The sequence below is a fragment of the Trichoderma asperellum genome, chromosome 2 (assembly GCF_020647865.1).
Source record: "Trichoderma asperellum chromosome 2, complete sequence".
Taxonomy (NCBI): domain Eukaryota; kingdom Fungi; phylum Ascomycota; class Sordariomycetes; order Hypocreales; family Hypocreaceae; genus Trichoderma; species Trichoderma asperellum.
In genome coordinates this window covers 6039472-6056580 of record NC_089416.1, presented here as the reverse complement: position 1 = coordinate 6056580, position 17109 = coordinate 6039472, and the positions used below count along the sequence as shown (strand labels likewise).

The 17109-nt window shown below is 50.5% G+C and overlaps 6 protein-coding genes across 6 annotated transcripts; 2 read left to right on the top strand and 4 right to left on the bottom strand.

Annotated features, from left to right (window-relative positions):
- Positions 1 to 498: 498 nt before the first annotated feature.
- TrAFT101_004300 (uncharacterized protein) lies at positions 499 to 859 on the bottom strand (the record flags this gene model as incomplete). The annotated part of the gene is made up of 2 exons (XM_066127126.1): positions 499 to 617; positions 802 to 859. The coding sequence occupies 2 exons, from the start codon at positions 857 to 859 to the stop codon at positions 499 to 501; spliced, it is 177 nt and encodes a 58-aa protein (XP_065983235.1).
- A 528-nt stretch (positions 860 to 1387) lies between these two features.
- TrAFT101_004299 (uncharacterized protein) lies at positions 1388 to 3457 on the bottom strand. The gene has a single exon (XM_024907230.2). It carries the CDS (start codon positions 2997 to 2999, stop codon positions 1764 to 1766), a length of 1236 nt encoding a protein of 411 aa, XP_024765911.1. The 5' UTR covers positions 3000 to 3457; the 3' UTR covers positions 1388 to 1763.
- A 173-nt stretch (positions 3458 to 3630) lies between these two features.
- Positions 3631 to 5425, top strand: TrAFT101_004298 (uncharacterized protein). The gene is made up of 3 exons (XM_066127125.1): positions 3631 to 3835; positions 3888 to 5068; positions 5140 to 5425. Exon 2 carries the CDS (start codon positions 3948 to 3950, stop codon positions 4800 to 4802), a length of 855 nt encoding a protein of 284 aa, XP_065983234.1. The 5' UTR covers positions 3631 to 3835; positions 3888 to 3947; the 3' UTR covers positions 4803 to 5068; positions 5140 to 5425.
- TrAFT101_004297 (uncharacterized protein) lies at positions 5129 to 7997 on the bottom strand. Its single transcript, XM_024898987.2, has 2 exons — positions 7363 to 7997; positions 5129 to 7300 (listed from the first exon to the last, which is right to left on the bottom strand). The coding sequence occupies exons 1-2, from the start codon at positions 7705 to 7707 to the stop codon at positions 5333 to 5335; spliced, it is 2313 nt and encodes a 770-aa protein (XP_024765913.1). The 5' UTR covers positions 7708 to 7997; the 3' UTR covers positions 5129 to 5332.
- Positions 7998 to 8292: 295 nt separating this feature from the next.
- On the top strand, positions 8293 to 12725 carry TrAFT101_004296 (uncharacterized protein). The gene is made up of 4 exons (XM_024902227.2): positions 8293 to 8562; positions 8637 to 8748; positions 8823 to 11620; positions 11685 to 12725. Exons 1-4 carry the CDS (start codon positions 8557 to 8559, stop codon positions 12312 to 12314), a joined length of 3546 nt encoding a protein of 1181 aa, XP_024765914.2. The 5' UTR covers positions 8293 to 8556; the 3' UTR covers positions 12315 to 12725.
- Positions 12726 to 12869: 144 nt separating this feature from the next.
- Positions 12870 to 16946, bottom strand: LOS1 (pre-tRNA nuclear export protein). Its single transcript, XM_024901630.2, has 3 exons — positions 16617 to 16946; positions 14881 to 16414; positions 12870 to 14809 (listed from the first exon to the last, which is right to left on the bottom strand). Exons 1-3 carry the CDS (start codon positions 16626 to 16628, stop codon positions 13296 to 13298), a joined length of 3060 nt encoding a protein of 1019 aa, XP_024765915.1. The 5' UTR covers positions 16629 to 16946; the 3' UTR covers positions 12870 to 13295.
- Positions 16947 to 17109: the final 163 nt, after the last annotated feature.

Genomic DNA, 17109 nt, shown 5'->3' with positions numbered 1-17109 from the left:
TCTCAACACTTCCTCGGAGTCGAAATACTTTCCATTCTACTTCGAGTGGTTTTCTGAAGTACATTAGCGCGAGATGGTCCTCACATCTCAAGATGAAGCTCGCTGCGGAGGCTGGTCATGTGCCGAAGCGGATGGCCAAGCATGGACTCCCCCTGGTTAAGATTAGTATGATGTGCGTCTCCAAACGCTCCGGATCTAGGTATTTCTAGGACGCGAGACGCTTGGTGGCTCTCATTATGCCTGGTCGATCCAGGGTAAAGGTGTAGTACCCGGTCCCGCGTCAGACGGAATGTGGAGAACGAATCGAGATGTCCCGTGGAGTTGTTGAACTCTGTTTGGTTAACGGCCCACTGGCTATTCTTAATGCCTGTTATCATGGGTGCCATTGGGACAAGAAATCCATACCAGGATGACCAAGGGCTGCGGGTATGCCTCACGTATTCCACGAATCACCGGGCGTTGATTTTAGTTTGAAAAATTATATGATTTAACTCTAGCTCATGATGTACGAAGCATCACTTTGGTGGCATGACCCATGTCTTTGGGCTTCTTTTCTTTGCCCAGTCCGAGGACGACGACGTGGTGGATATACCCATTGTACCATTGGATTGATGTTACTAAAGATTTTAATACCGAGAGATGAAAAAAAAAACAAGGCATGAAAAAAAGCGAAAAGGGATTTTGGTACAAAAAAGTTATCTTTTTAAGGCTTTCGTGGGTATTACTTTTTTTTTTTTTTTTTTTTTTTTTGCGGCGACTTATCTGAAAAGAGATATACAAAGAGAAGGAGGAGAAAATCACAGCCGAAAGGGCATAGGAAATTCCGTATTAACAAGGGGAGCACTGGGACTGATAGCATGGTTTAAACGAATATAATGCATGTAAGCTTACCTTTTGGGTCTTCTCGGGGGATTTCCCTTTTGGTATATATGGATGCGTATGCATCATAGCTTTTTATTTTTGTTTTTGTTTTTTTCTTGCTTATATTCCAATATATATTTCCATAATTGTACATACTACTTACTTAGAGTCTTCCTTCCTGTTTGAGGCAATTCCCGAGGAGGTCTAGCGTGGCTGCTACTGTATATAAAACTCCGACGAAAGAGATAGATCTGTGTCGGAGTATAAATGAGAGAGAACGAGTGCCGAATGCTCAGACGGGGAATAGCCAGATCTGCGATGAATGCTAACACCTCCACTGCCCATGCAATAGTACTAGTATAATACGGATTCTTGTGCGGAGTATGTCTTACAGCATCGGCGGGTTGTCTTGAATATCACTGGCGATTTACGTAGGGACGTGCTTTTTGCATGTGTCAGATTGTATCAGTTATGACTGAATGAAGAACAGGGCCGACCACAGATTCTAGTGTGGTGTCGAGTGATTCTAAATTGAGATGATTGAGATCTACTAGTTCAATTTCTATTCTTAGTAAGTAGATACCTGTCTTATACATAGAAGCTACCAAGGTATATCAAAGTAAGCAAAAAGGCTTTCAAATCGTTAACATGAGTCATGAGGCATCGTGTGCGTTACCAAAGGAAAAAGACAAAGAAATGGAAAGGAGGAAACAAAAGGAGGGGGGAGAAAGAAATCCCGCCAGTACTACTACTCAACGAGCAGAATCCGTGATCCTCATGACGATCCACCATCATCTCCTCCCGAATTGGCTGGAGATACGGACTTGCTTATAGACGGCCATTATCCCATATTAACAAAATCTCCCCCTCATCTCCGAAACCAAGGCTCTCTCTGGCCTTCGTTAAACGACCAACAACCAGAAAACGCTTCCGAGACACAAGGCCCATGCCCATGCCAGGCTGTTACCAACGTCAGCTCCGGCCATCCGCGTGGCTGTGCTATTCCACAGCATGGTAGCAACTCCCGCCTCGGTCACCTCATCGATGCTGCACACCACCTTGCATTGCCCAGCGGCATCCGAGCTGCGCCGGAGCAGTTGCCCCCGGGGACCGACATCTCGGCTCCATAGCAACTGACTGGGATGATTCCGCTTCTTTGAGGGCCTGGAATCGGAGGTGTTGTAAATCATTTCTATCCACTGGATTTGGAGATTTGCCGAATCATACAGCGACATGTTGCCACTCCAGCTGCCGCCGTCGCTCCAGGCGTTGAAATTGATGCCCGAAGCGCCCGTCGGCACTTGGAAGCTGATGTTGGCGACCTGCTGGCCGTCGACGTACCAGACGCTGCTCTGGGCGGTCCAGTCGAGGCGATGAACGGCCCATTGGCTCCAGATCATGCCATTCGGCAACGTGACGTTCTGGGTGGCGTCGGGATTGACCTTGTCGTCGCTGGTGAAGGAGGGCTGGTTGGTGTACTGGATCTTCTCCCGCGGTCCGCGAGTCAGGACCTCCATGTCGGCCTCTTGCACCGCAGACGTCGAGTTGGGGTCCCGATAGGTGAAGAAGGCCGTGACGGCGCCCGGCCCGCCAATGGTTCGGGCGAGCATGCGCAGAGACACAAACTGGTAGTCTGACGTCTTGGTCTGGAAGGCCGCCGCGGACTGGAACTTGGGCAGCCGCTGGGTGCGCAGCGTCATGTACGTTTCCGACGCGGCGTCGCTGTCGTTGTTCTTCTGAATGTACACGTTGCTGGGCGAATACACCATCAGGACGGCTGCCGCGCCGGACAGGCCCTTGCCCTTGCCCTCGCTGTTGCTCCAGCCCTGGGGCTGCCACACGCTCGTCCACTCGGGGCTGGAAAAGTACTCGCTCGTCGGCTTGGCGATGGTGGCGAGGGTCTCGTTGGTGATGAGGGCTGGGACGCCGGCGTCTTTGGTTAGGTTGCGGAAGTCGAAGAACATGTGGTTGGAGAAGTAGCCCGGCTGCGTGCCATTGGTGAGGAAGCAGTCACAGACGGAGTCATCGCCGTTTGGCAGAGGCTGGGGACTGCTGGCTGCGGCGAGGCATGGGATGAAGATGGGTAGTATTACGAGTGCTGTTAGTGGTGTAAGGGGAGAGCATGAGGGCCAATGCATGGTGTTGGACTTGGAGGAGTTGGTTCAAACTACGGGGGATGAGCAAATCTAAAGAAGAATTGAAAAGTGATGCTGTTTAATGGGTGGGAGGAGGCAGATGTAGACTGGTAGGCAGCTTCAAGAGCTCTTCTTAACAGCATGTGAAACGAGGCATCGAGATAGTTATCATCGGCACAACACCAGCACGACACGAGAACGACGAGGGAAAATGGAAACAAGGAAAAACAAAGAAAGAAAGAAAAAAGGGAGCGCGAAGGATCAATTGGCCATGCCTATTGTGTACCGTGCCTGTACCTGGGCCTGTATGCAATAATGTGGGCTCTTCGATTTACGGATTACCGATGAACTGATCGCTGTTGGGTTGTCGCATTTTGACGGCGTGCCGTGATGCATGGGCTCGTATTTCGGACTACAGCTGCGGTGAAGGTGGAGTGAACAGGAATCGGACTCCGTTGAGATCTGCGCTATTGCAACGGCATAATGGCAGCTTGTTTCTAGGTCCGGTGGCGCTATTATAGCTCAATGGGCAGACACATGTATGTTTTGCTGTCAATTCCTCGGATTATTCATTTCCCCGAGCCTCGCCCAGATCCCATCTGCCGACCCGTCGCCTTGCTCCTTGCATAACCTCAGACCTACATACATACATCACTTTAACTATCCACAGTGGCGGCGTTCAAGGCGAACAGCACAAGAGCTTGCGAGGAAGAAGCGCGACAACCCTCTTTCCCACCTGCCTTTGGTGTTCTTGTAACGCGAAAGGAAACGGGCGGAGCAAACAACACGCGACCTGTAGCAATTGAACCACCTCTTTGTCCCCGCCTGCTAAGCTTTAGGTGCATAAGTATCATGTTGATCATGGCAATTTCAGGATACTCACGGTTGCAGATGACCTTAGATACCACAAGAGCAAGATAAAGCAAAAGGCCACTTGGCTATCTATCCAACATGTCGTCGCCAAGTGCCGCCTCTGCTTCCGTAGAGCAGCAAAAGGTCGAGTCGCCATCAGCAGTACTCGACTCTGCCCATGAAGCCGCAAAGGATGAGCGCGTTGACGACGACGACGCTACAACTGAGGCCGTAGAATTGGCTGGAGAAGCTGAGTCCGAAGCAGCAGAGAACGGTGCCGAATCTGCCGACAAATCACCAGGAGAGGCATCGTCTTCTGATGCTGCTGAAGAAGCACCGCCGCTGCCGAACGAAGCTGTTCCTGATGGCCCACCGCTGCCAAATGAACCAGTGCCACAGAAGCCAGAAGATGACGGATGGGATTGCCAGTGGGATCCGAATAGCCAGTCGTGGTTCTTCTACAACCGGTTCACAGGCAAGTCTCAGTGGGAAAACCCTCGAGTGCCAGACGCAAGCGCTGCGACCACCTCACAAAGGGTAGAGCCGCAGCCGCCTTCTGATGAGAAGCCTGTTGCGGGCGGCTACAACCCTGCCATACACGGCGACTATGATCCAAATGCATGGTATGCCAAGAATGACCAAGAGGATGAAAGTGCGTCTGCCGGCTTCTCTGGCGACCCCGCTGCCATCTATGGTGCTACCGTTTCTTTCAATCGCTTCACCGGAGCCTTTCAGTCCGGTGATGCGGGCCCTGAGCGGCACTCGGACGAGGCCAAGGCTAAGCGTCAGATGAACGCATATTTCGACGTGGATGCCGCGGCGAATGCTCATGGTGGCCGCAGCTTGAAGGCTGAACGCTCGAATAAGAAGCCAACTAAGAATGAGCTGAAAGCCTTCAAAGAGAAGCGCCGGGCCAGAAAGGAAGAGAAGCGCAGAGCTTGGCTGCGCGATTGAAAAACAATCTTCTCTAGATTTTTTTTTTTTTTTTTTTTTTTCTGATACAGGACTTTAGGATTTCTACTTGCTTGGTTTGGTTCTCTTGCATGGCATTGGTCTTTTCAACCCCCAATCTACTTAACACTTTAGGGGTTATTACTTTTTTTTTTTTTAATTTGGCAGACTTGTCGGCTTGAATTTTCTCGAAACATACAGCGGCGTTGGAAAAAGAATGGGGGTGCGGACGGCATATTATAATTTTTTTGGCTGTAATCATGTTTCGTGTATGATTACCCAGTGGTGTTTACGTCCGGCTTTATAACTTATTGCTTTATACCTAACTTTACCTCTTTAGATTCTTAAAATTTTTCTCGAAAGAACTAAACCAGTTCTTTCAACTAGGCTTGGGACGATGGATTAGATTACTTCGTACATTACATATCCAAATATACTCAATTACAAGGCTCATGCCGCGTTACTCTCTAGCTTTCCCCCTTTTTTTCCTTTCTCCTTTGTAGAATATCTTCCTTTTTACATTTTACATGATTTCACTCTTCTTCATCCTCCTCCTCCTCATCATCATCATCCTCCAATTCCATATTCAAGTGTACACTTGCATCATCATCGCTCTCGGAATCTTCCGCATCCTCCTTTGTTTGTGGTACAACAGCAGGGAGAACAGCAGGCTCTGCTTTCTCAATCTCCTGTCTCTTGGGATTAAGGGGGACATCAGGGCCCTCATGCTTTCTCTTGGGCGGAGATGATGCCCTTTCCGTGTTGTTTGAAGCCCGGGGTTCAAAGGGGTTGGGCGCGGAAACAGAAGCGGCGGCGGCGGCGGCAGCGGTGGTGCTCTGGATTGGTAGACCGGCTTTAAGATCAGCTCCGGATGATGTCGCCTCCTTCTCCGGAGATTTACTCTCGGCGTCTTGATCTTGCATTTCTTCATCTTGCTGGTCTTGTTCTTCCTCTTGTTCCTCGTCAATCTGCTGCAGCTCTGCAACTTCGCTTAGCGAGGCAAACATTTCGCTTCCGCTGCCCGAAATGCCGCTAGTGCGCAGGTTGCTACGGAGGATCTCCAGGCCTTGGTCGTGCGGGAACTGCTGCGCCAAGTGAGGCAGGATGCTGGGATACATTCTGCCGTGGTGGTCTCGGTAAGGGTTGAGGACGCTGGCGAGCATGGCGTCGCGGTTGCCGGTGAGCATGGCCGTCTTGTCGAGGTTGCCGCGGTAGGAGGGCTTGAGGTGAGATTGCGGCAGCAGGGACAGCATGGCTGTGAGGAGCTCGTTGGCTGTGTTTCTGTGGTCGGTTTCCAAGGTGGGTGACTCGCTGGCTGCTGCGGCTGCTTGGGGCTGGAGGAAGAGATCGGTGTTGACTGGGGCAGCGCCGCTCTTTGTGCCTTTCCCGGTCGTATTGGAGGGAGCGGGTTTGTCGGCAGGTTTCAAGAATCCGGTATCTTGTTGTAGGTCTCTACAGCATGCTCCCATGACAGGTTCCAGCATTTCCACGGCGGGTTTGGACAGCGTCGGTCCCGCAAGTTGCAATATGGTATTCAGGGTTGTGTATCCTGCTATCCGAACTGAGGGGATGCTGATGCCAGACTTGAAGACACGGATGAGGTGGTCCAAGAGTTCAGGGACCAGAGGCAGCATATGTCTTTGAAGTCTTTGGAAGAGAGAAACAATGAGTTTCATTGCCGCCACGTGAATATCCGGCAGCAAACTCCATAGCTCGTCCTTTTCTTCTCTGCCGATGGAGGCATTGGTGTCGACAGCCTGCTCCCAGGTCTGGGATTTTGACAGTCGAGCAATCAGACAGACCCTAGAAATAGTGTCCACAAGACCGCTGATGGGAATGGCAACGGCGGCCTTGGTGGGATAACTCAGCAAGTCGCCCAAAAACTCAAAGAGGCCAATTAGTCGGTCAGTGCCGGCAGCGAGGCCGGACCAGCGAGGTAGATGCTCGGCAGAGCTACCTTCGCCGTGCGGCTCTCCATCAACATCAACCTTGGATCGCGTACGGCCACTAGTTGCCTCCCATGATTCATCAACGGCTCGGAGGACCTGGTCGGCGGTGGTGTGAAACTCCTGAAGAATACCATCAACGAGCTTGGCCCATTCATCGCTGCCACCTGCCTTGGCCGCAACGAAGTGAAGAGAGGCTACGAGGCGCCTGGCAGCCCGTTTCAGTGATTCCGGCACACTGATTTCATCCGAGCAAGTTGGCGCAAGGTATGGTCCGACAGCGGTGCGGACTTGGGAGCTGAAAGGGCGGAAAGTAGGTGGGTAGAGGGGAATCAGAGTCGAGAACGATTCGCAGATGGTTTCAATCAGGTCCATAGGCGCCAGTACTGATTGTGATTCACCCTTTTGCTTAAGAAGCTGCATGCAGGCCGTTGCAAAAGCTGGGAGCGTGGGTGTCGCAACCTCTCGAACCAGGGTTTGGTAAGGATGAACGAGCATGTAGATTTTTGTGAGAGTCACAATAGCCAGCTCCTTGGAAGCCGGAGGATCTCCTTTCTGGAAACATTGTAAGCTTTCATAACAATGAATTGATCTACATGATGAGCCAAACACCATACCTGTACAATTGAGAGCAGTCCTGATACCCAGGCAGCAGAACCTCGGAGAGTCTCCCAGCCGCCAACGTCAACAGCCGCCTTGACTAGGCCAATCGCAACGAACCTGCCCTCGCGGCTGCGGCCATTCAATAGTGTCGTGATGCTCGTCTTTAGCTTGTGGACAAGCATAGAAGCCTGAGATCCATCGCCCTTGGCTTTGGGGTCTTGAGGGGCGGATAAAGCATCACGACATCGCAGCACATGGCGGATGAGAGAAGGGAGGGAGTGAGGCAGCTGCGCCGGCGGGATGGATGTGAGTTTCCGCGTAAGGACCCGGAGGTCTATGGCGGAAGTTGATGAAGACATTCTGTACGGAGATGCACCGGCGATGTGTTACCGGCGAAGAGGCGAGAGGGAGGTATCGGAGGTCGTCGTAGCAGAATTCTTACGAGATGCTCTGCTTGTAGCTGGTCTAATCAACCTACAATAAGACAGAGGTAGGCGCAGGCAAAGCTCGCCACTCGCTCAAGGCAACGTTTGGAGGGTCAAGATGAAACGAATTGGATATCTTCAAAAGAATACACCCAGTAAATTATCGCCAATTGACTCCCAGATGCATCGCCTTATAAAAGCTTCACATCCAACATGCAGCTCTCATGTGCTGCTTGCCAACGGTGAACTTTTTTTTTCTTCCTTGCCCATACAGGCAAGGTTCAGGTACCTTGTCAGTCGCCGTGGGGTTCGGTGCTGCGCCGCTGATTGGCCCACTGTGGACTCGCAGCGATTGGGATTAGGTATTAGTGCACGTCGCAATCACAAGGCACAGGCCAATTTACAGGCGCTCGACTGCTGCCAATTAGGTGCCGCTTTGCTGGACCACACCTAGAGCGTGGCCTAATCTTAGCAGGCCATTCACTGCCCGGCTGCATTAGGTCGTCGTACAGCTCGACCGCTGCACTACGTCAAGGGTAGGATTTGCCTCTCTCCCTTTGGACGTTGTTCATCTCCCCTTTTTCGAAGCCTGCGATCGCAACTCCTTCTTCTGCGTCGCGGCCGCTGGTTGTCAGAGCTTGTGCTGAACCCATCAGTGACACCGGCAGCGTCTGTTTTTGCGCGTTTGCTCCAGAGCTCCACGTATGCGTGCGTCGGGGAGGCTGAACAGCTGCGAGCCTCCATTCCCAGAACCCTTTGTCCCGCCCCTGAGCCTGTCGCAAAATGACTGTAAGGCACTGCCGCCAAAACGATGGAGAATTCCATGATGCTGACCTAAATCTCTCTCTTGCCCTCAAATCTAGACAAAGGCAGCTCGCTATGCTGAATCGCTGGACGACGCCCGCTGCGAGGGCACCTGGGCAGACGTCCCAGAGCTGGTTCGCAAGGTCCGCAAACACGATCCAGCGCGAGAATGTGCGTCGTTGCCCCCCAAGATCCGGTCGTCGAGTACACAGGAAAGCTAATTGCCAACGATTGGTCCATCACAGGCCTTACGTTGACGGCCGAGTCAGAATGCGTCATCTCCAAAGTAACAGCCGCCGGCGATCAGCTTGCCGATCTCGACGTCCCCAATAGACTTCCGAAGCTCATGGCTGTGCTTGATGCCGAGACTAATTCTGCCGAAGAACGATTCCAGGCCCAGGTATGTGTTGGATGGATGCATTGGGTCGTTGGAGAATACGCGCTGGCGCTGGAACGGCTACCCAAAAGTCTTAACAATCAATATCCGGACATCGACCCGGCCAATACAGCATCGGAATGGACCAGTGTGTGTGCTTTAAAGGCTGCCTACCTCAGGGCTAACTGCCTTATGAGAGATGGCCACAGATTGCAGGCGCTGGAAGCACTGCAGGCGGGCCTCCCATCTCTGGACCGAGTCTGGTGTGGCCATGGTATCCGTAAGCAGCTGCGGTATTGGTCGGAGCTGTTCCTCACCGAGCACTGTATGCTCACTAGCGAAGCGCTTCATAATAACGAATTTACATTGGATGACCCCAATTCCATTGCCAGCTTTCGATCTTGGGCAAGGTACTGGAAAATCATGTCAGCCCCCGTCACGGGCGGTTTTGGCTTCAAAGGCGCCGTGCCTCGAAGAAGGATATGGCACGAATACTATCTGGCCTTGTCTCGAATCCTGGAGAACGACTTACCTTATCCACCTGGGCAAGCTGAAAAGATGGTGGAAGACATGTCAGCCCGAGGCCAGTTGAGAGTTGAGATCCAGCGTGCGGAGGCCGCCTATCAAGCCCTCCTGCTTGGTGAGACCGCTTTTCCACGGGCAGATGAAGAGCGTGCGGAGATTGAAACATTCATCAAGCAAGTCATGATGAACTGGTCCATATTGTGTGGCCGTGGGTGGAGTGAGCAAGATCTGGGCCAAGGAGGCCGGGATCTTCTTAGCCGTAGCGTGCTCGATACCTTGTACAATGCCGCCACAAGGACGTACCACTCGACAGCCATTCTTAGATCCTTATTTCTCGTCCACTTATCGGTTGCCGAGTTCGACCTAGGGTTTAAGGCGCTCGACTCATATCTGGATATTGTCAAAAAGGGCAAAGCTCGTGTTGCGAAGACAGGACACTTAGAGCCGAGTTTGGACGACGACAAGACCGCGTTAGAGACTATATCACAGGCTATAATGATCCTATGCTCCTACGGACATGAACAAGCCGCAGAAAAGGCCCGACATTTGGGCTCCGAGCTAGAAGATTGGCTTTCTAAACTTCCACACTCAAATCTGCAAGAGAATGGCACCCCCGCGATTGCAGAGGATAGAGAAGAGATCAAAGTACCAGCTAGCGCCCCGCCTCCTCAGACCATTGCCCTTGCGTGGCAAGCTATTGGACTCAGTCATGCTCACTGGTCTCGAGTGACGACTGATGCTGGGTCGAGGGCCGAGATACAGTCCAAAGCAATCAGATGCCTTCGCCGGTCTTTAGCTCCCGAGTATGGCCGCTCAAAAGATGTCAGAAGCTTTTTCGCTCTTGGACTTTTGTTAGCTGAGCGACGCGAGCTAACTGCAGCTATAGAGCTTGTCAGGTCTGCATTAATAGCCGTGCATGGATTCGAGGAAGACTACAATCTGTTCTATGGGCCTTACTGGCAAGAGAGGTCTCTAATTCCCTTGTGGCATCTCCTATCCATCCTCTTAAGCGCCCGACAAGACTATGTAATGGCAGCAAGGGCGTGTGAAGGTGCTTTGGACCAGTTCAAAGATCCAACCGTTCTCTTTGGAAAAACAGAAAGCCGTTTCCGCAGCGAGCATCTCAAGGATGTCGAAAATAAAAACTTGCCTCCAAGAGGACTCATTGATGACATGAGCGATGAGGAAAAGATCAATATCATGGACGTCAAGATGACACAACTCGCCTTGGTTGAGCTCATGGAAGGGCCAGATGTTGCTGTGAATGCCAGTTTGGAGTTGTTGACTTTGTTTTCACGACTATTCGGTAGCATCGACGTACAACAGCAGGCACTCAGGCCCCCAGTTATTGCAGAGCCTCCAAGGACCTCGCGCACATTCAAGGGTAGCATTTTTGGGTCGCGAGCTGATAGGTCAAGACAGACAAGCAACCAAAATTTGGGAGAAAATTCGACTATACCTGTTCGCCCTGCTACGTCTCACACTACTGCTGCTGCAAGTATCGCTCCAGCGGTCCAAGTGACAACAGAAAACGGACATACAAGGTCAAGGAGTGGCAGTCTGGGAACTCAGACACGCAGGAGCGAGTCTGGGAGAAGAAACAGCTTGAAGAAAAAGTCAAGAAGCGGCAGCCAACGACGTAGATCGTCGAGTGCAGGCGGCGTGTCACATCAAGCTACGATAATTGGAGATGCCGATTCAGCTAGTCAGAGCCATGACTTCTTCTCAGCATCTGGCCGACGTCTACAGACTCGGATGGCAAGCTCCTCCCGAGGAAGGACAATTTCCTCACTTAGCTCAAACCTCACCAACAGTTCCAGGATGACTGACGATTCAGAACTTTCAATCGACATCAGCTTTACACTGCCTCAGCTGCTACCTCTTATCCAATTCCCAAGAGAAAAGGAGAGGCGCCAGCGGACAACAGTTCTAGTTAAAGTATGGCTGATGATTGCTGGGTTCTATCGGCGAGCGGGAATGTTGGAGGACTGCAAAGGTGCCGTGACCGAGGCACAGAAGTTGATTCAGACACTAGAAAGCGACTTGGCTAAGGAGCTTTCCCTTGGACCAGGCTCTACCAAAGGCCCGGCATGGGGCGAGAAGAAGAGTATCGATGAGCTATGGGGGGACCTTTACTCTGAGGTGAGTAGCACAACTCTCTTGATTGCACTTTATAGTATAGATGGATTGCTAACATACGTTTCAGCGGGGTTTGATATCGTTGGCTAAACAGACGCCATACGCTGCCAGGACCGACTTTGAGTCGGCCTTGACGCACTATCCGGACCATCCTGGGGCCATTGTCGGTCTATCCAATATCTTGCTTGATATCTACAGCGAGAAGCTGCTCCCCACGCCATCTATTCCACCTTTGGATGGACACGAGATTTTTGATGACGCAAGTCATCCCAAATCTGAACCTTCATCAGGCGGCCTCAAAACTCTGCCATATATCCCTTTGGGACTCGCCTCCGATCCTTCTACAGTTGAAGTCCCCAGCCCAAGTGAAGAGAATGAGAAAGAGGAATCCAAAGCCGCGGGTTCTGGCAGCGATTCTCAGGACGAAGATGAACTTCCTGCGCCATACAAAGCCTCTCATCTGCCTCTTATAGATCGACTGGCCGCGCGTGACCGCGCTTTTACACTACTATCGGGCCTCACTCGCCTCGGTACGGGCTGGGATTATTCCGATGCATGGTTCGCACTCGCTCGCGCTCATGAAGAGAATGGACAGCTGGAAAAGGCGAAAGAAGTCCTGTGGTGGTGCGTCGAACTCGAAGAGGCCATGGGAGTGCGGGACTGGCGCAGTCTTGCTGGTGGAGGCTACATAATCTAAATAATTCGATGGGCGAGTTTTTCTATTTTTTTTTTTTTCTTTTTCATTCTAATTGTTGCTCTACTTTCATACAAACAAGCGGATAGAGAGAAGTGAATAATTCATGACAGACAGGTATTATATATGGAAGAAAGAGGAGGAGAATATGATAGAGGTATGGGGCGACGATAGTCGAGGTACAAAAAAAAATTGATAGAGCACTTAGGACGTTTTTTTTTTAACGTTCTTTTCTTCGTTTCGACTATCTTATTTGACTTTCTTCTTGGCTTGGCGGCAGCAAGCAGCGTCGTTGTTAATATTTGTATTTTCAATATAGATTTGATAGGAAATTCAAAGGACCATGCAAGGGATAACTATAAAAGAGGTGCAGCCTTTCATAGATTGCATGAAAAATTATATATACGCTTCGACGCATACTATAGTAAGTATCATGGCTCTCATACGCCAGGGCTATACGGTCTACTTATTGCAGTGCTGTTGAAACATATCTGTATATATATATATATATAGGAGGGCAGTCACATTTTTCCAAGTTACCGTATAGATAGATAGTGCTTCAAGGAGAGTCTAGAGAGTGTAGGCGTGTTATCATTTCAACCATCGTCTACACGATTTCCATTATATATATATGCTATCCTACCCAGCTTCCTACCTACCTACCCAACATATCCTCCTACCAGATACCGGAAAACCCGTCATACCAAGCCACCACGCATGTGCGCGGACCAAACAAATGAAAAATCTGATCTTCTTTTGTCTTTAATTTTTTTTTTAAAAAAAAAATCCATAAGGGGGATAAACGTTGCAGTTTTATGTGTTGCTTCTATGATATGCCGCACACCACCTCCTCTTTTTTCTCACATGATACTCTGTGTCGTGTCCATACACGGCTTCAATCTAGCACTTTGATATGCCGCTCCTAACCACCGCCTATGCTATTGTGTATAAAGTCATCAATCTCAAGTGAACCACAAATCCCCACTACCTATTGCTTAACAGCTGTTGGAGGTAATTTGAGAATTGTCTCTTGTCCGTTGAGGTTGTCAAAGATCGCAAAAAGTCGTCGCTGTTGATGCCCAAGCTGGGGAAGACTTCATTCTGCATTTGGTGGATGTAAACATTACCGGTTTTAGTATATATCATCTGCTCCAATGCCGCAATTTCCGTCAGCACCTGTTTTGTCTGTGCATCGGATGAAGGCTTGAAGCTGGGGTTTCGCATAACTTCCCAGCACGTTGAGTGGAACCTTTCCATGATGAAATGGTCGAATCCAGGAATTGCTGGGCTAGGGCTACCAGTCGGTGCTGTTGGTTCTCGTGAAATTGTGGCAACGTCAGGGCCGCCCCAAAGAGCGGAAATCCGAGCCATGATCGTAAAGGCCAATCGGCTCGGGCCAAGATTTCCATCCAAAGTTTTTGCCAACTCGAGAACAGAAGCAATCATCGGCTCAAAGAAGCCCTGGTTTGCTTCACTAATAAGAACTCCCTCCAGTCCGTTGTTTAGAATGATCTGAATGAAGGAAAGGTATTCTCGTCTTAGTTCCGCCAACTGAATCTCGTCATCAGTGCCAGAGATGGGTTCTCCAAGGCCCCCAAAGATGCGCTGAAGAAGTGGCGTTAACAACATGTTGAGGACGTCATAGATCTCTGTTTTGAAGCCAAACACCACTTGATCCAGAAGTCGCAGGAACATTGCCATCTCATCCTTTGAGGAACTTTGTGAAAGTAATCCTTCGATCCACTTTGGAAGCTGTGGGAGAACAGCAGCACCCAGAACGCCGAGCAACTTGGAGAATGCAGACCTACAAGCGGTCCTGATTTCCGCCGATGAGTTTAGCTCGCGAAGTGCAATGAGAATGGCCTCTGCAGCGCGAGAAAATTCATCAGAGACAAGCTTGTCCGGGGGCCCATGTTGATTTGCTGCGGTCGATCCTGGAGTCCAGTCGGAAAAGCCGTGTGCCAAGGTACCTAGCGCCATGACAATGTGATGGATTTGCAAGTTCGCTTGTGCGTCACCACCCTTGGCTCGAGGAAGGTGGACTTCCATATCTTGGAACAGAGGATCCATTACAGATCGAGCATATAGTGCCTGGTTTTCGGCTGGCGTGCTGTGCGTAGAAGAGATGCATCCAATAGCCTCGAAGAGGTAGAGCTGACTAGTGAAAAGAGCATCCGCTGAGTGGTCGGACTCATCCGACGACATGTCATCGTCGGCATCTTCTCCAGGTACCTCGGCCTTGATGGGCAGCAGGTCTCCGATGGACTGGATGACAGTTTCGGCCACATTTCCTACACGTGATCGAAGATGTTTGATGAACCTGTGGAATAAATACCAGGATCGTGTCTTGATGCGAACATGGTTGTGGTGGACAAGACGAACAAAATTCTCCAGAACTTGGGGGATATACTGCGAATGGGTTTCAAAAACAACACAATACCGGACGCAAATTTCCATGTATTGAAGAACAATTGCTGGGTGCGAGAAATTAGCGATTCCTACATCCGCTTGTTAGCCAAATTCCTGGTACCATCGCTGCAATAGCTGCTTTTTTTTCGCTGATACTTACCAGATTCGACCATCTTCTGCATCATGACAACCAATCGCTCGGAAGCTTCCGTAGATGGTTGGTTCTTTGTACCCAGACCCTGGTTCGGTAATGCAAGTTCGCCAAAGAGGTACATCTCATGCAGTGCAAGGTCAAGATCCCGCCAATCCATGTGCGACCCCTGCTGGTCCAGCGTCTGGAAAGTGGTTGCCACCAGATTGCTAAGCACGTCCATATATAGATTCTGATCGATAGCGGCAATGGTTTTTTGAAGGTACTGCAGGCGTCTTCGAAGTTCTTGAAATTCCGCCTCGTCTGTTTGTTCATCCTCGTTACCCCATGATGTCGTCTCATCGTATCGCATCTTTTGAACAATTGCATTCAGTATCGGCGAGAGCATGTTAGAATAATCTTGGTTGAGCTGCCCTAGTTTTCGGAGAAAAGTGAGGAGGTCGGTCAATGATGGAATGACTGTGGAACACACTTCGTCGTACTCGTCGGAAAAGAATCGCAGAAGCAGCGGGAGAAAGCCGTCCAGGTGCTGTTTGGCCCTTGTCCGGGTGTCGTCGCTGGCCTGGCCATCGTCAAGAGCCCTAATAATGTCCGCCACGGTGGTATTGACGAGTTTAGCAATAGCCTCGGCAAGGTCCGTATCGTACTGCGGAGTGCCTTTGAGATCGTTGAGCATTGGGCTGGCGACCAACTGGCTGACAATATCCTGCAAATTGAGGAACGAAATCATATCCATCTTGTCCGTCGAACGCATCTTCTTGCCACAAATCTCAGTCAAGGTGTCGATGGCAGTATCTCGCACTTTGTCCTCGCTACCCGTTCGTCCAACTACGGGCAGCAGCAGGTTAAGCATATCCTGGCTGACTACCAGGGAGATGTCCATCCAGCTAACCCACTTGCCGATAACTTTCAAGACTAGGTCTATAACGACGTCATTTCCACTGTATCTAGAAAGGAGCTGCTTCCAAGATTCGGCGACTTTCTGCATGTCTTGGGCACGGAGCTGGTCTTTGAGCTCGGTATTTCGCTTGGAATCGCCGCTCTGCCGTGAAAGGAGCATGTCTGCAATCTCGTCGTGTACCGATGATAGGACTCGCAGGTAAAAAAGAACACCAGAGACGTTGTCGACATTCTGGTGAAGGCCGGTCAATTCGAGGAAGTCGTCGAGGAAACTCTGCCAGCCGTCACGGTAGAGAAAAACGAATAAATATGTCAAAGTTTGCGTAAGCTTGTTCTGGAGATGAACAGGGTCCGGCTCCTGCTGGACACCCGCTCCGTATGACTGGCGGACATACTGCAGCAAGGTGTGTTTGAGAAACGCCAAGCTCTCTCCATCTAGACCTTGTGTATGAACCGCATAGTTGACCACCTCCAAACACACCATGCGCACGACTTCAGACGTTCGGGGGATCCGGGCAAAGAGATTCGTACAGGCCTGCCATCCTTGCGGGTCGCTCCGTAGCTGGTTCAGATATTCAAATGCTTGCTCTTTCACCGACTGGTCGGACGTAGGATTCGACAGAATCTCAACCGCATTTTCGACCTAATGCAAACGGCGTTAGCTATCTCTGAAGCCTCCAAACGGCAAGCAAAAGGCACATCAGATGTTGGGGGGCTGGGTGCCAAAGATCATCACGTCTCTATTGTGTGTCTCTCTCAATCCATGACAGCTTCAGCGAGGAGGCTCCGATGGCGGGGCAGCAGAGCAGGGATGCCAAGAGGAAAGCAGCAGTAAACTGACGTACCTGGGCCTCCATACTCGAGATAAAGTTGATTAAACAAAGAAAAACACCAAATGGAAATGTATGCTAAAACGGGATGCTGCTATAACTCTGGCAGCCTTGTGCATGCAGCATCCAGCATGCTTATAATTATTAGGCGGCGACAAGGCTACCGCAGAGGCATGCCTAGGTCGGAAGGTTTTTTTCTTGTGCTCTTGTCGTACCGAGTTCGACTGGAAAGGGCGTTGGTCGTGAATCGAAGGTGATGAAAACAAGAGGCAGAACCCACAGACGTCAAAGTCAGCCTCTTATCGTCGCTCGGACACAAAATGTGCGTCTTTATTCGCTATTTCAAAAGTCGGTGCAGGCTCAAATGGTATATGTGGGGTGCTGCGTGAGAAGAAGTTTGGTGCGGATGATTTTCGGGCAAATTCCGTGCTGTGGGCACGGAGAATGGCACTGTGTCTATCCGCAGTCATCTGCTATAATATCACAGTATGAATTACACCAGATTCGG